Genomic DNA, 26,460 nt, shown 5'->3' with positions numbered 1-26,460 from the left:
ATTTTTATTTGAATAGGATTTCATCCCTTTGTGCTACACCATTACAAGGATAGTGCAATTTTAAGACTCAAAGAGAATTTGTCGTGATGACAACACCTGATTTATGTATTTGCAACGTCGATTTTGGTGGGTCGCAATGTGATAGTGTTGATGTAGACTGTTGTTTTTTATTCAACAAGAGTCAAAACATTCTTTTGCAGACAGTGGTCGGATGGTCACGTTGGCCTAATCCCCAACAAACCTGCACTATAGCTCCAGCCACATGAGACCCAGCAACTCTTATGGTTCTAATCACCGCACACAAGTGCCACTTGCATGGTAAAAGCATTTTTTGGCACTGCATTTCATGGGCTCTCCGAGAAGTCCGCAATCTACTAGGATTTTTCAAGACATCTTTGATCCTGCATTTTTTTCCGAGAGGACTCAGCTACAACAACAGAAAAAAGTTCCATCTTTGAACTATCACTTTTGAATTTGTTGATATCAGTATTGGGTACAAAGGTGGCAGTTTTAGAAACTGCTGCTTATTCATATTGAAAAAGAGGTACACTTCCCAATGGCCCCTTTTATTTGGGTTAAGCCACAAATATCTGTTTAATGCAAAAACAGCAATGCAAATGGAATTTCCACAAGATCAAATGGATGCTGACCCCCCCAAAAAAATATATCAATTATACAAATCTAAGATTTTTCTTTTTACCTACAAACGCTTGTATAGCCTGCTGTCAGTCTTATTTGGTGTACTCCAAATTCTTCTCTGATCTTCGAAGCTGCCAATCACAGCAGACTGTGTTTTGTCACCTAATAAAGTTGCGTAGTGATGATAATATGCTTTGGTGTTTAAACTCTTCAAGATACTGATTGGTCTTCCATGGACATCGTTGATCACAATCTGTCCATCTTTTGATATGTCACCAGTAGCCAAGACAGTAACAAGCTTGACTTGGATGGTTGGATCTAGAAATGGATCGTTGGCCAAAATTACTGCGCCGAGGATTTCTCCCAAGAAAGTGTCCTGCAAATGATAAATGATAGCACGTGATTGACTAAAGAAATAGGAGTCTATATAGGTGGAGTCCATGGTTCAATGGTTGAGACCAATAATCTTACTGTGGCCCCCAAATTCCTTCCATCAGTAAAATTCTAAACCGTTCATTCACTGGCCTGCAACTAAACAGCTAAAGATACAGCAGTCTACATTCAGTGAAAAAAAGGTAAAGACTGGCCGGCCACATGATCTTTGAATCCAGGAGATTCTTGGGGCATGGTCTATCCACAGTGGGCCCATTGGATTAGCAGTCTGAGTGAACCACAGGTTCCACCCATACAGAAGACCCAAGAAAGAAAGCAAGACAAAAGGATGTCAATGCAGTATATATCTGTGATGTGCATTTCAGGCAGCGACATTATGGAACAATGCCTGCTTTGGCAGCACACTGTAGAATTGCTAACTGGGATTCTTTACCATGTGCTGGTATCTTTCGTGCTTTTGTTGTAAATGGTGTAACCTTGACAGTACACGGTGGGCAAACATGGATTCTGGTGTCTTGCTCATCCTCGTCAGCATCTTTAGAATCATTGGAAAAGAAGTAACTCTCCGTTGGATGTTGAGGGGAATGAGTGTGATGTTGAGTTCCGATTCCATGACCGTCTTTGCAGCTAAAGGGTCAAGGAACATGTTGAACTCTGCATATTTGTTCGAAGGAACAGTGAAAAGATTCCCTTTTTGTTTGTGATTGTCATTGATATATCCACCAACTATATATACATTCTACAAAAAGGATCAATCAAACAGAAAATGTTGTTATTGGGATAGCATGTAACATTTGAGTTGACATTTAAAGAGGGGGAAAAAAAGGAAGGGGAAAAAAAAAAAAAAACCTATTCTTTGTAAAGAGATTTCACACTACATCTTCAAACTTAAGGTTATGATGATGATGATGATGTATCTTTACCAGGACACTTCAAAAACGGATGCCGCACCCATGTCAGATAGCTCAAATATATGACATATGCATGTAAGATAGAATCTATAGAAAGATTAGTGGATTGATATACATGTATGCACATGGTCATGTGGGAAGATAACAACCCCAAATGCAATGAAATTATTCCACTAAATTTTGAAAACACCAGTAGTGGTTCTAAGATATACATAAGCATGCATATTTGCATATAAAAAGGCATACCCATACTAAATTTATGTCGATGTATGTATGTATATATACCCATATATCACATGGGTAGGTTTTGGCCAATTTTTCCCCTGCAATAAGCCATGGGGTGAGCCATTAAAAATGAGTTTTGGCTGACCCTTCAATGGAGGGCACTTTTTTCCTTGAGGCTTCAGTGATGCGAGGAGCCCGCCACTTTCGCTTACTCGTGTGTAGCCTCAAGTGAGAGTAGTAGGGAGACTGCCCAATGAAGGAGTTTTAGGGCCACGGTGATGACTGTGAGACATCCATGCCATACATCTATTGTACCAGCTCACGTTAGGACTCTCTCTCTCTCTCTCTCTCTCTCTCTCTCTCTCTCTCTCTCTCTCTCTCCCCATATGTAACTTGCACATGGGTGTTGCTGCATCCTTGTCCTCTCTCTCTCTCTCTCTCTCTCTCTCTCTCTCTCTCTCTCTCTCTCTCTCTCTCTCCTTTTCTTGTCTTGCCCCTACTTTCTCCATGTGTGTTGCACATGCCATACCCTTAGTGTATTTGAGTACACATGTACTCATGTAGTGATCTACATAGCATGGATGCATGGATAGATGAAATATGTGCAAATCCATACATGCACTTCTAATTTGCAAATGTGTTACTGCACCTTTATCTCTATACCACATAACTAATGATCAGAAAGTTAGCAAATTGTCGGTAGACACAATCAGTTTTACTAAGTATCCTTAAACAGAACATTTCAGTGTTTCCTTACAAGAAAAGAGAAATGATACACCTGCCATGCACTTGGTTGCATTTTGACCTGTCATCACTCGCATTACCTATCTGCTCCATCCAGTAGATATAATATAATCTTCTCTCATTACTGTGCAAATACCACATCAAACAGATCATCCTAAACATCCATGACTGGACCATTTTTCATGAACAATCTTGCCCATCAATTTCTGCAATCCATTGACTATACGGTTTAGATCATCCAATGAGCATAAAATTTTCAAGGCTGTATGAAGAGTGGAATGGACCTAATGAACAGTTGAGACAGCTAATGTGGATGCAGAAAGTCCAAATGCAACTGAGAGTATGGAAATGTTCCAATCAGTGTTCCAATATATAGGCGACATTATCGATATTAACACCGATATTATCTGTATCGCCATGTCAACGATACCAAAACTGCTGGAAGTGTAAAAGTTTCCAAATATCTTTGATATTTTGATAATATCAGCAACACTTAGCAATATTATCGATACTTTGAGAATAATCCCTTATTAAAGTTTCCTACAATCTGCAATCCATTGATATTATCATCGATACAAGTGATAATATCCCCAATGTTAGGGAAACATTCGTAAATAGGCAAAATTGACCAAAAAATTGATTTTTTTTTTCCAAAAACCCAAAAGATCTCAAAATTTCTTTTTCTTTTTGGAATTTTGTTCCTTGCATGATTTTGATCGCTCTTGGTTTTTATTGAATAATGTTTGGCTTTGGGGGGAAATCTCAACTTGAAACAAAAATGGGTTAGAACTCAAAGGTAAAAGGAAAAAAAAAATGAAAAAGAAAAGGCCATAGAAACTTCATTTTCTTTTTCAAATGTTATCATCGATTGCAATCGAAATCTATGTCTATGCATGATTCTCATGCATTGAGAGGGATTTTTTTTTTTTGGGGGGGGGGGGGGGGGTGGGGGGGGGAAATTCTATTTTTTTTTCATTTTTATATTGAAAAATATGAGTTCTTCATTATTAATTAAAGTGAAAATTTATATATTAATGGTGTTGGCCAATTAATTGATTGGCTACAAATTTTATTATTTATTTTATACTTATTCTTTTGACAACACATGGTTGAGCCCCTATAAAGTGGAAACTTATTATGTATAGTTGTTTTTTTTTTTTATATATAAATTATTTATTTATTATTTTTTAAAGGATATTTTGATTCCTAACTATGTAAACGTGTCTTTTAACATCTCCTGAAGTTTCATTGAAAAATTCCACCTTTTTCCCAATGTTTCCCCTAGACAACAATATTTTTCCATGTATCAGAAATAATATCGGCAATACAGATACATGTTTCTGTACCCCTGGTTATTGATACATGTAATGATATCGATAATCTGAATTCTGGTTCCAATACACAGCCTGCTAGTTCATTACTCACTAGCAAAAGCTATACGATGTCAACTAGTATTCTCAAAAGTTTGTGTGAGAATTTGTTGATGACATTTTGCCTTGATATGGTTGTTTAGATTTTAGTAAAAGTTCAATAATGGGGGATTATAATCCAGACCATATATAGGGGATGCCTGAAAATCTCCCAGACTGAGAAGCACACCATCAAGAAAACTCACTGACCTGAATCATCATGCTTGCATCCTTGTCTGAAAGAATAATATTGGCCAAATTAGTAAGCGGTCCATTAGTCAGTATAGTAATCTTCTGTTTTGGATGCACTTGTCTTGAAATATTCTTCCAAACTTCCAATGCTAGTGGTTGTCTAAGTTCGGGGTGATCAGTATCTCTTGGAGCTCCAAATTTCACAGAGTTCTCAGCTGTATACCTGAAATAGAATCCCAGTACATAATCCAATCAGAACAGTATCTCATACCAGGAAGGAAACTACAAAACCAGAGGAATAACTTTCTAATAATGTGTCAACATGAAGAAAATGTGGAAATTGTTCCTCGAAGACGAAGTCATGCCACCATATCAGGGCTGCGTTTGGATGCAAGAGTGAAATTGCAAATATTCAGTTTAATCAAGAGGAAAATGTCAATAACTAATGATGGTTTGTAGCATGAGTAGCCCTCACATCACAGTTTGTTTTCCTTCCAGGTTCATTTGTAAGTAACATCACCGCATTTTGGAGTCCAGACCCCTCAATGCCAATGCCAAGGAACTAAGATTGGTTCTTTCCACTTTATTAGACTAATTAATTCCAGGTCAATCCGATAGTGCATCCAAACACACCACTTGAATGCTTGGTAATTCTAATTTAGAGTAGAAAATGCCTAAGGATGTCTTATCCTTCACCATTTTGAACTAACACTTCAGTTGCTTGAAGTGGACAAGAGTGGGAGCGGGAATCCCCTGTTTGTGAGAAGTTATAAGTTCAAATGCCTATGAATTATCCATAACATCGTCATCATCTAAAAGCCTTATCCCAACTAATTGTGATTGGCTACATGAATCTTTTTCCACCATTCCACTCTATCAAGCAAATTATCCATAGCATAACTATATTAAATTATATTATAGGAATATTATATTATAAATATGGATTTGAATATCAGTATCATATCAGCTGATGCGGCTGTATCATATCCACATCGTCCTAATACGATACACCAAAAAAAAAAGAAAAAAAAGAGCCAAATCGGTCCATATCAGTTGAAAGAGTGTGTATCTGCACCAATACGGGGTCAATATGGCCCATACAAGATGATGTGCCCATAAAGGCCCAATTTTTTCCCCTCTTATTCACCTTTTCTGTTTCATTTTGACCATGGAGGAAGCTTAGAAAATCATCTTAGACTAGATCTAGGCTTATATTAGGGATCAAAACAAAAGATTTGAGTGAGATTCAATGAATCAAAACGAAATGGGCACTATGGAAAAATTGGAAAGAAGGTGACCATCTAGTTTTTTTTCTCATGTTTTCATCATCATTTTGTTTTATTTCAATGTAATGGGCACCAATTTACCAAATCATCCTTGATTTTTGTTCAATTAGGACCCATTGGGTTGACTTTAGACAAACAACATTATCATAAAAGAATGGTATTTTATTATTATTATTATTATTATTTATTTATTTTTATTTATTTATTTATTTTTTTTTCACACACACACACCCACACACTCACGCTAGTGGAATTTCACCACCTATGGGTACTCAAACCCTTGACCAGGTGTTGAAACTCCTGAGAGTACCACTGGAGCAAGAGTAACGACCCAAATAAAAGAATGGTATGATACATCATTATATACATGTTAAAAATAAATAATAATAATAATAATAAAAAAGAAAGAAAGAATATAGATTCTTGAATATCTTGTTCTTTCCATTTTTTCCTGTTATTTTCCTTAGTTTTTTGGCTTAAAAAAATTTCAACCAACAGGGGTAGAAACAGACTGACACGAGCTGATATTTATATTACAACACTGTATTGAATTGGTTTTTGGCCGGATAGACATGCCCCCTATAATGCAGGGGCATTTCACAGCGGGCTCGAGTGGGGTAGCCCATGGAATGCGGGGACGCACTCGGGGTGGGCGGCTCATGTGATTTGGGGCCCACGAGCCCACGAGAGGGGTTCGGCCGAGGTCCTAACCCATGAGATATGAGGCCTAGGCTATGAGATAAAGGGATTAATTCGCCATACTCTAACAGTTCAAGCTTTTAGAGCAAGTGGTTAATTGTCTTGCATCAAATTGGTATCAGAGCGGGAGGTCTCGTGTTCGAGACTCCTCACCGAGGGTGATTAATGTAGGGGCATTTTCACACTGGGCTCGAGTGGGGTAGCCCGTGGGATGTAGGGACACACTCGGAGTGGGCGGCCCACGTGATTTGGGGCCCACGAGCCCACGACGGTTTGTCAGAGTTGGAATCATGAATCTTTTGAAGGATAAAACACAACATACTGAAATGACACATTCTATTTTTCTCAATGATAGTACTAAGCAGGTCTGCTTAATCTTATAGTCATTTTCTTTACATAAAAGGTACGTCATCATAGTAGTATGAGATTTCGCTAAAGCTTTTCCACTCACTGAGGGTGGAGAACCTACTCTTGGACTGTGAAATTGCTCGCCCAAAATGGATCCTAAATATCTAGCGGAGCGCCCTTAGGGCCTGTTTGGTTGGAATGTATTTCAAGGGAATTGCAATGTATTTTACACTTTTTAAGCATTAATTACGTGGTGGAAGGGATGTTGTATTACATTGACAACAACTTCTAGGTATGGAAAACAAATGGACTCTGTGGGTCCCACCATAATGTATATGTTTTATCCACACCATCCATTCATTTGGCCAGATTATTCTAGAGTATGCCTCCAAAAATGAGATAGATCCAAAACTCAAGTGGACCACACTATGGGAAGAACATTTTAATGGTTAGCATTAAATCTCCAGTATTTTATGTAGTGTGCTCCACTTGATCTACCTCATTTTTGGGACCATGCCCTAAAATGATATGTACTAATGAATGGATGGAGTGGATATAACACATATATCATGGCGGGACCCACCAAGCTTTGGCTTCGAATTATCATGAAATCTAATTCGGGGCAACTCTTCTTCACTTACAAACTCATGTGATGTTGTTTGATGTATGCATTTAATGCTGATTTGAGAGAAATTGCATGAAAATACATGTAATTTACATCAAACCAAACAGGCCCTTAGTGAAACCAGAACGTGGTTATTTCTTCATGTTTAGAAATGCCCGCTTTCTGGTTTTGTAAGGGCCATTCCCTCTAGTTGGCAAGCACGCTGAGTTGTCTGAGCTTGCAACACACTTGGAGAACAGCAGAAAACCCGAACGTCAGGATTTCGTCCCCCGAGCAGGCCCTCAACCAACATGGCATTACAAGAATTCTAAGAACAGTATGACGCATCTCCACAATGAGACATAAAATTTTGAAGAATCATATCGATGTAAAAAGAGTTCTAAACCTTCATTAGACTCAAATTTACACATACATGTGCTGCAAACAGATTCCAGTACAAAATACGGCTAAAAGCATATTTCAAACAGTATTCCAGCACAAAAATCTTTACAAGGAAAATTCATGGAATGTCGAGCACGGTAAACCCATCTCCATACAATATAACCAGAAAAAAGTCACATCAAACTTTAGAACTTGATCAATGCAGGCCACTTTTTTTTTTTAAAACCTCCATAAAATGTAAATGAAAGTGAATAGGAGCAAGACTGTATTACCCTAATGTATTTTGAGCAATACTCCAATGCTCTCAAAGCACTATAAATTATAGTGCTCATAGTTCCGTTGGGACACTTGCACAGTCCGATTCATTGATCCAGACTGTTCATTAGGTCCAACACACTTTTTACAGGCTATAATACAAACATCACACAATTTGAAAAATACTAACCATTTGATCAATGGCCTTTAGTACGGATGGTCGAGATCATTTACATAAAAATAAGCCCAACCAACGATTTAATCCATTATTTGTTAGGGACGATCATGAATTGCTAACAATTCTAAAGAATCACTTTTGTTAGGCAATCATTAGTTAGCCATCCCATCCATGGCTCGGAAAGAGGAAGGCTATGGATAAAGATCATCTGACGGGTGCTATTTTTGCTTAGTAACCCATGCAACTTGTTTAGGACTTAATGAACGGTTCAGATTGATCGATTGGAGTATCCAAGTGAATTGATGCAACTAGGAGCACTAGAGCATTTCTCATGTATTTTATGCAGAGAATGTGTCTATACATGGAATAGTTATAGTATTCATTTGCTTATTTCCATTTCTGTATTTCCTTCTTATCTTTTTTAACAGTACAAGAGTTTTTAACTTCTTCAACTAAAAAGTTCATATCATATCAGGGTCGCTGATGTTTTCTAACAATGGTATTTTTAATCCTTGATGCGAATGCTAACATATCATAAAAGTAGCAGGAATTTTTATACTGATCTACCATGAGAACAACATCAACAGTCATAACATTATCCTAAAGGTAGACAAAAGCCTCTGACTGTATATGTTCTGCTGAAAAATCCAGGAAATAACTAACACAATGCCAATTTCAAAGTTATATTGATAACGAATTTTTCTTTTTTGTTTTTGAGGCGCTCATATGCACCTCAACATGTGATCGCACATGCTAAACTAGGCAAATCTGTGGGACATCTGAGCCTTGCATCTGGTGAGATCCATTACAAAGATGACATGACCCAAAAAATAAGGCAGGTCAATTCATCGTGGCTTCACGTGTACAATAACAACAGACTGAAAAAAGACAGCCAAACAGTCCATATTCATTCAAATGTAGCTCGCCTGATGAGTAGACCAGCTTGATTATGGGTTGCGACATCTACTCGGCAGCACACATCCAATGCTTTGTACAGATGCAGCACAAATGCATATCACAAACTGCCGAGTGCTCGTGTTGCCTTCGCAAACCTCTATCCACCATAAAGAAAATGCGTTTGTTAAGCTTACAAAACGCGGTATGGGATGTTCAGCAGTTTATACCTTCTAGGGCTACGGGGCAAACAACGGGATAATCCAAAAAGCGTATCCGCATCAAGAAATCCACCGGCACCATGTGGGATAGCTTTGATGTACTTGCAGTCCCCAACAGCAGTGAAAGATGGATTCTGTTGCTCCAATGCAAATAAATTTCCAAGACCTATTGGTATGTCGTCCCGGCCCATCATATGCAGTATATCATATATAATATCTATCGTTGCAGCATTTGCCCAACCGGTTCCACTGACTAATATAGCCTGCAGTAAACGAAAGATATTGGAATTTAAGTACTATGACTAATTCGATATCATATGCAAAACTCAGTTTTTGGAATGGAGTTCATATTCGTATAGAAAACACCACTATGTTCCTAAAACTTCAATGTGTAGAGATTACATAAGCTACAAAGAACTTTCACAAGAATTGCTCCCAATTTAAGACACTATCCAATCACAGTAGGGTTGGCAACTGCCCAGATTGGGCTTCCAGACTTAACACACAAAGGACTAGCCTTGGTCAGGTCCCAATCCAATATAGTCATGTCAAACTCTGTGGGGCCCACCATGATGTCTGATGCAAATCCAAGCTGTCTACCTGAGATGGGCTCCCTTTTTGGCCTGGAACCCTGAATGCGTGTGCCCGACCTGGATGAAGGGACAACCCAAAATCAGGCCATTCCCCAACTCAGGTGGGCCCCAACATGTGATTTTAGATGCTTAAGGCATGCATTAGCACTAATCCCTGTGGGCACACACCTAAGCATTGGATCTGGCCGATTTTTGGGGTTTTCCATTACTTAAGGGGCTGTCTGATGAATGGCTTGGATGTGGGGCATGCATCATGGTGGGCCCTACATGGGGTCAACTATATGGTACAGTCGATTCTATGGGATCATTTTACACATGCGTGCGTGTGCTTATTTGTGTGTAAAGTTGTGGCCCATCAAACAACAATAAATGAAGTGACAATCCACCTTGAGGTCGATTCTTTCAACAGGTACTTTTAGTAAGTAGAAAAGAGCTAGGAAATCTCCAGCACTCATATCCATGTCAAACACAATGGGTTTTCCCAGTTTGTGTTTCCTAAAATCTGGCTTGTATACAACTTGTCTGTAATAAGGAAATTCTGTTGCGAAATTAAACCGCGCAGTATGATGAGGGGCGTTTAGAACCTGCAAAATAAATAAATAAAAATTACTATTGTACACAAAATGGTACTTGTAGGAAACAGATGAAACTAAAAAATAATAATAATAACAACTCAAAAATTTACTCTAGTCGAGCATTCGAATCTTGAGTTTGCATGGATAATGAATTGAATGGCCTTAAAGTTGATTAGTTATTGCCCAAAACAGTTTGGCTCTATCAAAGACTAAAGTGACAAAATATGACATCCTACAAATAATATGACACCCAACCCAATAATATCTGTGGAATCATTGGGATTTAAATTTTTAAGTAGTGGAGCTCATATAAGTGATCCAAACCTCTGATCTCATTGGTTCATAGAGCTTGTTGCAAGGATCTCGTTTGTTGGAAGATCCTAGCCATCTACTCTTTGACCTTTTCTCTATTGTATCTGAACTGTTCCTTCTTTTCTTTTTCTTTTCTTTTTCCCTTTCTGTCCTATTTGCAGGCCAGGGAGCCCATTTAAGTGAATCCAAACCACTGATCTGATTGGTTCATAGAACTTCTTGCAAGGATCTTGTTTAGTGGAAGATCCTAGCCATCTATTCTTTGACCTTTTCTCAATCGTATTTGACCTGTTCCTTCTTTTTTTCTTTTCCTTTTATTTCCCCCTCTGGCAGGCCAGAGATTGAAGGGGGTGGGACTGTTCCACCAGGGGGATTTTCGGGCATAGTCGACACTTTTAACTGAGATTGAGCTCTGAATATTGCTATCTGGTTAAATAAATCGAAGAAATTTTCAATATTAAGGCTGCATTTGGCTATGCATGTGAACTGCATTGTGTACAGCAAGAAAAACTAATGATGCTTCCATATTCATAATGAGGAACAAACCACAATTATGTTTTGCTTCAGGTCCAACTTGAAAGTACCGTAATTGTAATTTGGAGTCCAGAACAACTCCATACAGATACTACTGAAAGAAATTACAATATTGTTATTACCACTTTATTGGACTAACCAATTGCAATCCAATTTGATAGTGCATCCAAACACACCCAAAAGGATTCCGATTATCCAGTTTGACATTAGCATGTTGCCGGTGATCTATCTATAACAAGTAATTAGAGAAACACATTCATCACTCCGAATTAAATGGGAAAAATAGGCATTTCTTAAACATCAGCTATATATTCTTAACAAATATCATTTTGAAGGGAGATAAAAGTTTTTTTTTTTAACAGAATGACATTAACCAGCTTGGAAGAAGTGTATTAAGAATAAATACTCACACCCAAAAAGCTTTCGAAGAATTCTCTGTCAAGTGGGCTGTCAGGATCCTGGTTAGGTTTCGCTTTCTGTGCAACAAGTACATGAACTGAATCTGGACCACTTTCCTCCTTTGTGTAGCCATCCTATTTGCATTAATTCAAATTAGCATATTAACAATGGGAATAGCCATCCTATGCATCTATATAAAAATATGTATATATTTATGAATATGTATGTATGTATGGATGGACAGAGAAGATCCAATGCGATTAGTAGCATTGTAGTAGGCCATTGTACAACGCAGTCGACTTGAACATATGGACAGTCCAATGATTAATCTGCACCATACTTTTGGACCAGCATTCTTCATAGGCCACCCACAAACTTCACAGCATGGATGATCCCAATCATCTGAAATTGGCCTTTGTTTTAAACTAACCATTGTTCCAACTCACAGATCAGATGGTTAGCATTGTCTTTTTGAAAAAAAAAAGATTCTTGCAAGCAAGAAGATATCCAAAAACACGCCCACCAAATGGATGGTAAAGATTGATGATATGATTATGACCTATTTTTCCATTGCTGATCTTAATCATCCATTTTTCATGCTATTGACCGTTTATTTTGCTGGCAGGAACTATTGATCAAGAGCAAAACAGAATGAAGAAAAGTGGCAATTTGTTAATGTTCCCAGCTAAGAGAAACTACCTCGCATTTCCCTTTCCCATTCTTCACAATGCAAAATGGGTCTTGAAGTCCCATCTGAACATGACCACTGTGTACTCCACCCTTCTGTACATTAAACTTCGGAGTTGCACGACCATCAAAGAACGGATTCGAGCCATCAGATATGCCATATGGTTTATTCGAAGTAACCACCGTTATGTTCATATGCTCCATCTCAGCAAATTCATTTTCCCCGTGATGATCATGTTTGTTACGCATGATTGACACAGCAACGCCGGAAGTAAATGAATCCCACATAAAATAGCTCTGCAAGAAGTTCCCATAATATCACAAACTCAAGAACCAAATCATTTAACATCTGTCATGATGTCAGACGTGGCAAGATTTTAAATAGTAATTCAATAGAGAAATGGAACCAAATAAGATACTGCTTCAAAAAGATTACCGTATAGAACTGATTATCAAACCAAGTATCACGGGCCATTTTCAAGGATTGGAAGCAGTACTGAGCCTCATATGTATCCTGCCTATGTTCAAATGCCTTAAAGAATGCCTCGTTTATAGGGATGGTATTTGTTGCATCAAGTGGAACAAGGGTAACCGGAATGCCTGAATGGAATACCTACATTGGAAAAAAAGAAAAAAGAAAGAAAAGGACTGTCATACATCCAAGAAGCATTATGCAGGCAACCAAATAATGTACTATCATGTACCACGAACCGCTCAGCTAAATGGTACAATAGAAAAAATGCGTTAAAGGAAAGGTGTGCACCGATTTCATATTCTTACCTCATAAGGATAAATAAAGGGGTGTGTTCCAGTGGTATCACTACCACTGCAAGCTTACAGTGGTACCGGGCAGACGTGGGGCCCAGTGTGTGTCCATGGAATTGACCTATCCATAAGATGCATAACCTCAGACAGTCCCAAGAGCCAAAAAAATTGCCTGATCTAAAATTTAGATGGGCCATGGTGCAGGGAACATATTGAAAGGGAATGCCGACAGTTGATTAGAGTGGCGAGCCCAGTGTGTTGTGCATATATGATCAGCCTGTTCATACTCTTCATCCAATCCAGATGAAGGTTCAAGACAAAATTCAGGCTGCTTCGTGATTCAGGTGGACCCCTCTGAAATTCAAGGGTGGGTGTCCCTCCTATCTCATTCCCTTTGTTGTGGCCCACCTTAGTTTTGATCAGGTTTTGGGTCCCAGTGGTTTTCTGAGGGGATGCAGATGATAGACGGTTGGATAATGTGAATACATCACGTGGGTGGTGGGCCCCACATCCGCCCAGTACAACTGGTATCACTGGAGCACACCCCATAAATAAAAGTCCCATGTTTCCGATATTTCTAGTGATCTCAAATGAAAATCCCTTGAAGGCTCCTGATGCCACCCTAAATTCTTCAAAATTATGCTAACCTTCATGGAGTTCGTTTAAATATTGGGTAAGAAGATATTTCTCATTTGAAGAAAATATGAATGCTAAAAAGCCGTATTTTAATACGTTCCGTTGGTTGGCTGCGTGACACCCATTAAGTCTATCTCAGTTTCCCTTTCTTGAATGGATGAATGTGGCATATAGTTAGCATGCAAGTAAGCAGCTTGAGTGTTAAAAAACCATATAAGGTGGATGAAGATAAATACTATCATAGACTGCACATTAAAGGGCTGTCACTGGGTACCCGGATCCATGAGTACCTGACAGACCCGACCCTATTGTAATGGGTCCAGGTCCAACCCTCTTAGTAATAGGGTTGGGTTTTGGTCCACCACTTGGACCCAGAAAAAAAAAGGGGGGGGGGGGGGCGGGGGTCTGGTGGGGTCCAGATCTGGGTCCATCATCCTTGACGCTATTAAAATTGGGAAGGGTTAATTCTAACAGTAATATTATGTATTTTAATCATATGTATTAATTATACTAGCAATGGAATGAGGTTTGCCAAGCCACAACACCTCTCATGTGTCCAACTAGCACAATTGTGTTAGGTGATGATCAATTCCCATATTTGATGTAGCACGATTGAAATCTCACTTCAAACTAAGGTCCAAGGACCCAATGGGTACCCAAAATCCAATAGGATCCAGGTCCGGGTCCTAAAAACAAGACCAGTATCTGAAATGACTAGACCGAATCTGACCCCAATTAGATTGGGTCTGGGAACTTTGGAGCCGACCTGTTGATGGCCTAGGGAATTTTGTTTATCAGATTAAAATTTTAAAATGTGGCAGGTTTTCACAATGGCCACATAAAACACACACAAAAATATGTACATAACGAATGATAATTACCTGATATGCAGCAAAAGGATCTCCAAAGATGTTGAACTCCGCATAAGGATTGCTAGTGTAGTCTGTAAACAAATTGCCACGATCACCACATTGCCGTGGCTTGCAAGAAGAACTGGCATTCATAGGGCAACACCCAGTTGGGTTTTTTGACCTCACACCACCACCCATGACATAAATGTGCTCGATGTTCTTCTTCAGGTGAGGATTACTCATAAGGAAAATGGCAAAATTTGTATGTGCCCCAATAACAAACACAGTAATGGGTCCTGAAGATATCGCGTCGATCATCACTTGCTGTGCGGTAGGCTGGCGAAGAGGAGAGTATTTCCTGTGCCCCTGGTTTGAGAATCAACTGCTTGTTAAAGACTGCATGATCAAAACCAAAAACATGTATAACGATTGTCGTATTTGTTATTAAAGGCTTCTCAATAATATAAAATGAAACATGTAAATGTGGACAAAATAATTAAAGTAGAATGATGTAACATCACCCCTAAATGTTGAAAACTAAGAAATTCATTAGATATATTACAATCAAACATAACAAACCATACAGAACCAAGTGGCCAACCATCAACTAACCAAGGATAAAATATCATCAACTCTTTGATGTTAAGCTAGAAATGTGACGCGGGGGTGAACGTGATGAGGTCAATCACCGTCTTCCTCATGGATAACTACTCCAAATCCACAGAGCTTCTCTGGACTCTTCACAGAGACTTCTCGAATCCACAAGGAAAAAACAAGAAATAATAGAAATAAATTCTAGAAAATTCGTAAATTGATTGATGAATGAATAAACGAGTTTACTCCCCTTTAAATAGGGATACTAAGACATGGAAGAAGTTTCAGAATTAAACTACAACTAAAACTCCTAAAAATCGTGACTTACTATAAATAGTAAACTAACTATTTATAGACGGTCTTGATTCCTATTCCTACTACTGTGCATGGTTTTCGGCTAAAAATAGTAAGTATCCTATTTGGCTGAACCATGATGTTCCCTTAACTATTCTAAGCACTTTTCATGTTGGGTGCAACTCCTAAAGCCCAACGGATGAAGAGTTATACTCAAACTAAAACTTACTATAAATAGTAAAAACGAAATTAAAACAGTAATTCGAACATCGATCTGATGGTATTTCACAAATTCAGCGTGGGCAACCCAGCGTAGCAGGGTTGGGTGGCTAAAATAGCTTGTCCTACCCCAAAATCACATTCTGGTTGAGGAATCTACTGCTATCGGAGAATGTAAGCGTTGGCCGAGAGAGTCAGTTGATACGCAACAAAAGCCGTAACACCAATTCCAGTTAGATGCTAGAGCTTCAATCCGATCGATCTCGATTGACATCAGCAATTCATTAAGGTCATTATAGCCATTGGTTGATCAAACAAAGGCCCTGTTCTTGGCAAGTGAACAAGCCTTCATGGCCTTTGTCACCACCTCAATCCAAGTCTTTTAGGTATTTTACCCATCCTTTTTCCAAGTCCATCAAGCCTAATCAATTATCTCCTTTTTATTATAGCCATACCGGTCTTTATTGAAATGACCAAAGCACCTAAATCTACTCTCCATCATTTTCTCTCTTATTGAAAGTACTCCTAGGCTGCTTAGGAGATCTCATTCTTAATTGTCTCCATCCTAGTCTTACCATAGATCCATCTCTACATCCTCATCTCTACAACACTCAATCTCTACTCATGTTGCTTTGTAACTGCCCAATACTATCTCTAGCCCATATAGAATAGCCAGTCAAGTGATGTCTCATAAATAGTCATGTCGAGTTTCATAGACATGAGACAATCACACAAACTCCAAAGGCATATCTACTCTTAATCTAAATTCTATTGGGAGCATCCTCATCCATATCCCCAGCCTTTTGAATAATAAAGCTAAAGTAATGAAACATCGCTTTTAATGAATCTCTTGACCATTGATTTTAACTAAAACCTCACCTCTTTGACCATTTTTACTAAAGTAGAATTGCAAATACACCATCTGGGCAATCAAATTGATCCTTCAGACCCCATAATCTATTCTGATAACTAATCTTGGCTGAAACACTAACTAAGACAATTCAGCAGCCATGAATCTTCATCGAAGGGCTAACTACCATGGTGCGAAGCGACATCTATCCCGATCTGCCCCCATCTTCTATCATCCATACTTCTCACCTTACATCCATCCTCGCTTCGAATCTGTCAGTTTTTGCAGCCGTTCTTCTCCCTACGGCCAATTTCCAGAATCCGGCTCTGTAGGAGGGCTGAAACTTCGGCGGAGCACCACTCGCAGACCGCGCATCCGATTGACACGCAACTTTGGGGTTTTGAAGTCCTCCCCTGGCTGACTAGAGCCAAGGAGGTGCTTTCCGCATTCAGCACCCCTTGCACGTGCGACAGGCCTGGCCCGCTGTTCGTGCGTAGGGACTATCTCCAGGTTCTGAATTCCTACTATTTTACTCTTCTCATACCTCTTTCCCCTAACCCTAACCCTAGATTGCAATACTTTCAGTTTATTTGCCCATTTTCTAATCCTAGGGTTTTCTGAATTGAAATTGGTGAATCCCTTGGATTAGGGACTGATTGCTGTGCATGTGTGGATGATTTTCACTTTCCTCTAAATATCGTTTGGCTAATAATTTTTATTGATCTAACCCTAGCATGTGTAGACCTGGACCCGCACAGATTCCCCTCGTTTGAATGCTTGAACTTTTGTGTGGGATGTGGAAATTTTATGTGCATGTTTCTGAATTAGTTTGATCTAAAGCCTGAGGTCTTGCATATCATAGTTAATTTTCATGTCCTGCCTCAAATCTTCCATCAGAGCAACCTAGACACTGGGTGTTTCCAAATCTAGAAACTCAAGTGGTCCTCATCTTAAATTTAAATGATTGGATCTGTTCAACCTACCCTCGTTTTCGGGCCATAGTCAATGTTTCCAACGACAGTACAATTTGGACATTGGCGAGACCCATATGCCCATCTAAAAATGTAGACCTGGTTCAAACAATCCATCTATCAGTGGATCCATGGATCGATCAATCGATGAATTTTGGTCGATACAAACATCATGCAATGGCTAATCCAATTGTCAACTTTTCATGAGACTCCATGGATCCCTTTGTCGATTCATTTTCTAATCCATCTATTCTTCAGTAGATCTGATCATAGATCCATCGAGAAATCCAATGGAGGATTCCTTTTAGACGGAAATGCTTTCAAACATGTCTCCTGTTGGATCTTTCAATAGGTTGAGATCCATGTGAACTTCTCACGTTAGCGATCTTAAGTCGTCGAGTCATTCATTGTGTTTTATCATATTTCCTCGAGTTCTCTCACCAATTGAAGTGCCTCACATGTCTCACTTATCGTCTGTTCATTTTTTTTTTCTTTCTCATCCTTCTTCAATTCTTTCATCTAGTTGTACGATGTGAGTCAGAGTCTCTGAATACCCAATGTATCCAGTGTATGCCCATAGCAAGGAGAGGAGGATTGATATGGTCGTAGTAACAACTGTAGGATGATTGGTGAGATTGCAATAGGACTGTAGGCAATGCCAACCCATAGTGCTAGCATGCCGGATCAAGCTACAACATAAATAGCTGGTAGCTTGTACCCCTAGGCCACTTTGTGACATAGCGCCATACCCAATCAGCAAGTGGTGCCATCTCCATTGGGACCAATTCAAGCTGGTGCTAGACACTACAAGGACAATGTGAATGAGTGCACAAGCTTGGTGGAATTAGAAATTGTCCAATCAGCATGAGGAGCGAGCATTTCATCACAACAGTTGTCCAATCATAGAGCATCATACCTATCAACCAATGGACAGGCGCCATGTATCCTCCTCGACCAATAGGAGGGTGCCACATTAGTAAATAACCATTTTTGGCAAGAAAGTTTGTTACTCTTGTTGCATGAAATTAAGAAATTTCTGTCTCATTGTTGGCTTAATTTGCATAATAAGAGATGTTGTGGATAGATCCACTTTAGATATGTCCTTGATCCAGAATCAAATTCATTGGGCCATCTTAATCAGTGAGTATTGGCATCTCTTTCTTGAATTTGGCCATTACAATCAACAGTTTTGGCCATGTTCCAACACCTAATGCCAAAGCCAGTGCTAGATTCTAGCCCAACTTACTCGAACATGTCAGCCTATTGTGCTTCCCATTCAGAGCGTAAGTTCTAAGACGGTATATATGCAAATGATTAATCAATGGAAAGAGCTCGAAAAAAAGGAAAAGAATGGCTGTATTGAATCATTCAAAAGGCAAACTATGTGGGGCCTCGAAGGTTCCAGTCGTACGGACCCTCATTGCATTCATGAGGTCATTAGCGTGGGAGTAGGGGGGGTAATGTCACATGGACCGTTCAGATTCCGTGCCCATGACACATGTGCAAAGGTGCTCACATAAGAAGGCGAGCAAGCGAGCTATATATATATATATATATATATATATATATATATATATATATATATATATATATATATATATATATATATATATAATTGATCAATATGGCCCAAGTGAGAGAATGTAAGGCTTCTAATAGGTGGGCCCTGCATAATCAATGGTTTGGATCTGACATTGGATTATTTGGACTCAACATATCAGTGGGCCCTATAGTAATTATGATCATTTCAAATATGTATGGGGTGGTGTGCTTGAACTATACCATGCATGAACAATATTTCAGAGAGATGTGGACTCTTATATGTGGAGACTCCTGGTGTAGTAGTCATGATGGGTTAAACTACTCCAACCCTAATTCTTACAAATAGAGTCTTAGACCCCTCACATACACGTGAGGAAAAACTATCATCCCATGAGAGATTTCTAAAAGGGTGGAAGGTGCAGAAGATCAAGGCATATCCTAATCAACACATCAACAGGAATGACTTCCCATTCATGTATGTGATTGTGATTAAGTACATATAATCTCCATGAGCCAAAGGAGAATGAATGAAAATTAACAAGACACAGAGAATTCAGACATTTCGGCATAATGCTCCCTTCCTCTCCAAATTCTACACAAGGAACACAAGTGAGCTCAAACAAGACTATTCTATTCCCTAGTCCTTAAAGGGACACTACATATGGGGATTGAGGATCGTCCCTCTCCCTCTTATCATGAGGTGTTGGCCTTAGCCTACCCAAAATAGGTGGGCTCCATGTGCTACCATTGCGTTGAGGTTCAAACCTCTAACTAAACAAAACAGGTGGCGCCACACGCCACCTTGTATTGGGGTGCCCACTTCTACCCAGCTCGAAACAATGGAGCCATACGGTACTTGGATCTAGGACCTATCACTCTACCACTCCTAAGGACAATGGCGCTAAGTGTTACTCATCTTCTCCTAAATGACAATGGCCCCATGCACTTCACTAAATCTTAAGCATGGCTACCTTGCTTATACATCTGCCTTTGTGAAGGACTTGGGGTAGCCTTGCTCCCAAACAGCAGTCATATCACATAGTAGCGGCACCGAGTGCTACACCCCAATAGTAAGCATACCTTGTGCTCTATGGTTAATGACGTCATGTGCTACACCAATTTCTACATCAGTATTGGCACAATGCCACATATAAGTCCCAACCAAACATAACTCTGTATGCTAAGTTCAACGAGAAAATATCTACACGCCTCGTAGTTATATAGGACTTACACACTTCATTGATAACAACTTTCTAATGCTTCGCATCTATACTGCTAATTGGACTATTATGACAACCGACAGCTAACAAAATGCCTAATGCCCAACAGTTAATAAGCCTCCTCGAAACTTAAATGGCAATGGAGATGATCATCCAGACATTAAGCTACTACAATTGAAAATTCAACACCAATGCTCCTTGACACGCATCTTCATGAAGGACAAAATTATAATTATTGCCACTACACAACACACACACACGTGCACATACATGCGTAGCACATGCATTCATGTGGTGTATTTGGTTTTCACTTTTAGTCAAAGGTTTTCTCCAAATGATGTAAAAAGGACTTGTAGAATGTCACAACCCAGAATGTATTTATTCCCACAATTAACGAAACACTCCGAAAGGGGAATTTGGGGGCAAACTCGTTTACAAGATTCAATAATCTCAAGCAAATAAACACATGACAAATTTGTTGAAACAAGGACAAACAATGGTAACAAGAGTTGAAAGATAAGAGATCCAAATAAATCTTAAAAATATAGACTTTACTAATCATCAATATAAATCATATTCTAATCTTGGCCAAAATACTAATCAGGACTACCATGTGGTCTGCTTTTCCATCAGAGCAACATGGACCTTGTTTGTGCTCCAGATTTATGATCAGGAAACTCGGATCACCTAGATCTTAAATCTGGACGGTTGGATGTGTCTTTGATCATGATTGTTTAATGACCTAATATGAGGCCTCATATGCACTCTGACAGCAGCTTGCATGGCTTGGATGCATCCTTTGAACTCGTGCATGGTCCTGGATGCATTAAAATTTCCCAAGTCTTTTCTAATTTTTTTCTTGCCTCTATAAAGATGTAAGAGAAACCAAAAAGAAAAAAAAAAACTACAGTTGCCTTACAGAAATCATACTTCCATTGGTGAACCTCAAGAGAGTCTATCACAGAAAGTGATTGAACACAACAATCTCAGAATAGTGTATAGCTGTCAGAAGTGCTCAACAAAACCTTTCAGTTTCTGTAGAATTCACAATAGTTTGTGTAGCTTCAAGAACTTTTTTTTTTTTTCTGTTCTGAGAAGAAGAATATTACTGAAAAAAAAAAAAAAAGCAAAAGAAAAAGGCTCAAGAGTATTTTCAGTACATCCAACAGTCAGGACAATATAACAATCAATAGGTAACTGATTGAGTTTTTTTTTTTTTAAGGAGAAAATTTTAGACAACACACAGATGTAGGATGGATGTGAAATAAGAAAAGAATAAGAGAAGCAGCGATTTTTGCACAACCCAAAAAAAAAAAAAAAAGAAATCAAAGATATTGATTTTTTTGGGTTTTCCCTTTGCAATAGAATATTTTCTCCCTAAACTCACACTGTTTTCATTCCATTCTCATTATTAATCAACTCTCTCCTTAGAAGCATTTATATAGGCCAAAATACAGAACATAGATCCCAATAGATCATACAATAGACAACTATTATTTAGATGTAAATCATTTCCTAAAAATCTCCCAAAATAGAAAACTAACAATTAATTAATGATACATAAGAATACCCCAAAATCCTTACTAAATAAAGACTCCAAAACCACAAACACAAGGGACCCATCACTCCTTAAAAATCTCTAAACACAAGTCTACACATGGAGTCTAACAAACGGGCCACAGGACCCACAAATTGGGTTTCTGGGAATCACATCTTCATCACACGCTTCTTGCAATTGGTCCTCTTTGCATCATGGAGCCACTAAGTGCACCCCCACTTTTTAGGGATGCACCTGTTTTTCACATTTGGAGCTAGAATAGTACTTCTTAAAGATCCTCTTTTTGAGTGGAAAAAATAGAGGCACGTGCGCAAAAAACATAGTTTAAAGATCCTCTCATTGAGCAATGTGTTTTAAAACTACTCGATATGAAAGTGCAGATGTAATTGCATGAAATCAAATAAAAAAGATGAGGAGAGATGAGATGCTAACTGTTCCATGATAAGCAGAAAAATAATATATTGCAGCTTGAGTCATTTCAATGGAGAGGGCTCGAAAGAGTACAGCACAACACATGACAACAAAACCTATAATCTAGAATACGATTGAAACTTAAAAATTTTAAAAAATTTAAAAAAAAAAAAAAAACAAATGTTGGTAGTGCCATTGTATGGAACCCAAATCCATAGAAAATGGTAGTTTGATTAATAAGCGACAAATGAAAGGTGGATTAAGTTCGGTACCATTGCCTTGACATTTGTACCTGCGGAAGGAACCCTCTACGTATGCCGAAATTGGAATCTATATCCAACCGTCCTCCAAGTCCTATAGGAATAGCTTGTCTATATCGACAACCGCCTGCCGTCGAGATACCCTGTCGGAAGTCCAAAACGTCACCAACAATCGTGAAAATAAAGGTTGTGTTTATGGACTGAATGACTGATTGGATGTTCTTGGTTAAGGCAGATAGGATGAACAATCACCAAATTGTGGTTGAGATGAGGAGGAGACTTTCTCATTCTCATCTTCATCATGTTATGAGCAGAAAAGGAAGCAAAAGAGACGCCCATTCACTACCTTTTCCTATTTTAGCTGTACCAAACTCAAAAAGGTGCTTGGGAAGCCCCACAAACCACAATGTGGGGTTACACCCAAACACGCGTTAAATAAAAGGTATTCCAAGTGTGGCATGACAAGATATTACCGAATTATGCTGGAAATAGTTGAAATGATATTCAAAATTATTCTGCAATAATGTAGACATGGGAAAGATGAAGAAGGTTTTCATTGTACCTGCTCAATCAAAGGAAGATATCCGCCCACATTGGGGTCTATGGTACCATTTGATGAAATACCACCTTCACCTCCTATTCCAACTGGAATGTCGTCACGATCCATCATGTAAAGAATGTCATACACTTGATTCACAGAATGCCCGGCATTGGTCCATGCATTTGCATTTATTGTAATCGCCTGCAAGATGGTAATATTTAAGGATGTTTTCTTATTCAAAATAGCACACAGCACAAACCGTCTGGCAGCGCCATCTTTCTACAAGGGTATACAAAATGAAATGAATAACCAGAAACAAAACCAAAATCAACCTAAACAAACCAATATAAACAATTTCGGCAAATCAAATAACATTCATTCTTTTCTTTCTTTCTTTTTCTCTCTATCTATGATCGGCTCGGCTCTGTGGCTTATGGGCTTATGCACTCAACAACTTAATAAACAGGGAGAGCAACACATGCTGGAATAACAGTTCTCCGCTCGAAACATCTCCCTTGGCATCTCCGAAACTTCTCCTCTTACATGGATAAAATCAAAGATTCTTGTTGCAATACTAAAAAACTGTAGGAGAAAATCACATTTACAGGTTCAAAGACTAGTTAAAAAAAAAAAAGAAGGAAAAATCAGTTAATTAATACCCACAAATGTGAGGAAGTAATTCCAAAACAGGATTTATCAATCCACAATGCCAAGATACCGATCGCTTCCTTTCAAGAATACTACAATATCAATCTATGAAATTCAAATTTTGAAAAATAATTCAAGTAGGAAACATGCTATATCAGTGAACTTTTCAAGCATCAAGCAGAAAAGTATTCTTCCAATGAGGTTCGCTAATCCTACATGTGAGCAAACGAGTGAAATAGGAAATGTGTACGTGCTCATTGGGTGGGGCCCACCATGGATGTCCCCTGCCCAAAACCTGGGTCAATGGGAAATGACCGATTTGAGCGTCGAATGCGTAAACCATCTTTCCCCTCAAATCAAGCAGTTACGATCAACCAATCAACTCGATTTTTTGGACCATGTCAAATACATGGTGGAGCATACTTGATGAACTGCTTGGGAATCATACATGTTTGAGCTTTTCACACATGTGCCAGCATGTAAGATTAGCAGAACTCTCCACCCAGTATAAAAAAACAGAACTTTTCAGCGATACCCACAAGACGATCATGATTCAAAAAATTGATGAGTAGACTCAGTGAAAACTAGTTTTACTGATTACTCGCTACTCAGACTAAACCCACGGACTCAACCACTTTTCCGAAACAAACCGAAAGCTCGAAAGATTTCACTCAGTCAACACCTGACTCACCACACTCAACTCAACCAAGTACCAAATCAACCCTGCTTTCACAGCTTGATTCAGAGTCACGAGTAGTTCGAACATCGACCAAGATATCAAAATCAACATACAACCACTAACAATCCTTACTAAAACATAAACTAAAATGACAATCTCACATAAAAAGCATATACACAACTACAAACGAAAACAAAATTCAAATTGACAATAAAAGAAAATTAAACCTTCAAATCGAATTCTGATCGGTTCAACTTGAGAAGATACAACAGAGCGAAGAAATCATCCGTATCGATATCAGAATCCAACAGAATCCGCCGCGGGCGCATATCCCTGCAACAAATCCCCACTCCAAGACACCCAACCAAGACCAGCAACAAAACCAATCTCCCCATCGACATTGCACCGGCCACTGTCCAAAATTCAAACAAAAACCTCCTTCCTCCTTCCCTCCTTCCCTCCTTCAATTCTCCGGGAAGCGCGACAACTGTTCCATCAAAATTCAGATCACTTCCCTCACAAACCAAGAACAATTGCATCCAACCCAAATCAAATTCAATGGAAAAAAGCAATTCTGAAACAATTTGGAAGCTTTTGAAAATCCATTCACTGAAGAAAGAGATTTCAGACATGCAAAACTACAGAAGCAAAAAATCAAATCAAGGAAAAAGTAACTTTCTATCTTATTCTGTTTCCTTTCTTCCTTTTGCATTAAAAATACTAAGAACAAAACAAAAAGCAGAATTCAAACAGAGTCGCTTCCTTAAAAATAAAAATTAAAAAAAAAAAAAAGAAAAAAAAAAGTGGCTTTTGATTTCATTTACATTATTTCATTTTGTAGTTTTTCCATTTGCAAAGGAAACAAATCGCAATTTGGAGAAGCCAAACAGTGTCTCTACGATAAAAGATTGCAAAACGAAAAAGAGTGTTGTAGAAATGAGTGGATAAAATGAGGAGGTGGGTCAGACCGGAGGGTCGCCGGAAAGTGACGCTGTGGCCGGAAAAAGGGGGATTCCGGCCAGTTGCCGTCGGAAGAAGAGAGTAGGAGTGCAATACACCTCTCTCTGCATATAAAGGCACGGAGAGATTCTCGGATCGAGCGAATTCGCATAGCGTAATAGTCGATTGTTTCACTAAATGGTGGGGATTCAACAACTGTACACGTGGCATGCGTTAACAGTCATCTGGCAGGTCAAGACGGTGGATCCTAATCATTCATCTGATGGGTACTGAATCGTATGATAGATATAAAGTGACCAGGTGTATTAATTTAATTGGTGCCATTTGGATGGCTAAGATTGCTGGACCAATTTGGTTTCGAGTGAATTATGGGGCCCACGATATGGATGGTCGAGATGATTGCTATATGTACGTATACAACACACGTGTGAGTCACCACGGTCACGTAAATGGTGGTTAACAATCACGAAATTCCAGCCGGTATCTAGGGGGCGGATTAGGTGTTACAGGGTAACACCGCAGTGAGTGTTTCCCTGATGGAGGGGCCCACTTTTATGGATATATTGTATATCCACACCGTCCATCTTCTTTCCAGATCATTTTAGGACCTTATCCGAAAATTTAAGAAGATACAACTCCTAGGTGGACCGCACACCATAGGAAACACTGGTCATTGAACGGTTACCATTAAAAAATTTACAGGACCCACCGTAATATTTATTTTCCATCCAACCTGTTGATAAGTTTAAAAGTACCTGGATTAATGGAAAAATCAAATATCAGGTTGATCAAAACCTTTTTTGACCCACAATAAGTTTATAATGGTCAGTAACCAATGTTTCCTATGGTGTGGTCCTCGTAAGATTTAAATCTACTTCATTTTTAAGATGATTACGTAAAATTATATGGAAAAATGTATGGACGGTGTGGATGTACGAAAAAGATATCAAGGTAGGCCCCA

At 38.8% G+C, this 26,460-nt stretch overlaps 1 protein-coding gene across 4 annotated transcripts; it reads right to left on the bottom strand.

Annotated features, from left to right (window-relative positions):
- Positions 1–438: 438 nt before the first annotated feature.
- LOC131230680 (nucleoside hydrolase 3-like) lies at positions 439–25,650 on the bottom strand. 4 transcript variants are annotated; one of them, XM_058226592.1, is made up of 13 exons: positions 25,508–25,650; positions 24,767–25,026; positions 23,234–23,413; positions 22,704–22,814; positions 14,783–15,118; positions 12,937–13,113; positions 12,513–12,797; positions 11,825–11,947; positions 10,380–10,577; positions 9,410–9,663; positions 4,532–4,736; positions 1,466–1,771; positions 439–1,015 (listed from the first exon to the last, which is right to left on the bottom strand). In XM_058226592.1, the coding sequence occupies exons 2-13, from the start codon at positions 24,938–24,940 to the stop codon at positions 701–703; spliced, it is 2,664 nt and encodes an 887-aa protein (XP_058082575.1). In that variant the 5' UTR covers positions 24,941–25,026; positions 25,508–25,650; the 3' UTR covers positions 439–700. The 4 variants fall into 4 exon arrangements, with proteins under 4 accessions (XP_058082575.1, XP_058082573.1, XP_058082574.1 ...); XM_058226590.1 differs by lacking the exon at positions 25,508–25,650 and having other exon boundaries at positions 24,767–25,246; XM_058226591.1 differs by lacking the exons at positions 22,704–22,814; positions 25,508–25,650 and having other exon boundaries at positions 24,767–25,247.
- Positions 25,651–26,460: the final 810 nt, after the last annotated feature.

Source organism: Magnolia sinica, chromosome 17, assembly GCF_029962835.1.
Source record: "Magnolia sinica isolate HGM2019 chromosome 17, MsV1, whole genome shotgun sequence".
NCBI classification, from domain to species: domain Eukaryota; kingdom Viridiplantae; phylum Streptophyta; class Magnoliopsida; order Magnoliales; family Magnoliaceae; genus Magnolia; species Magnolia sinica.
Note: the sequence above shows the minus strand (reverse complement) of the source record. Positions and strands in the feature narration are given on the sequence as shown.

Bases quoted from the DNA above. Each gene is read 5' to 3' on its own strand.
- LOC131230680 (XM_058226590.1), bottom strand. From the start codon at position 25,171: ATGTCTGAAATCTCTTTCTTCAGTGAATGGATTTTCAAAAGCTTCCAA. The intron at 12,798-12,936 runs GTAATCTTTTTG...AACTTCTTGCAG, and splicing joins TTGATAATCAGTTCTATACG to AGCTATTTTATGTGGGATTC. The intron at 4,737-9,409 runs GTATAAACTGCT...ATTCTATTTCAG, and splicing joins TTGCCCCGTAGCCCTAGAAG to GTATACAGCTGAGAACTCTG.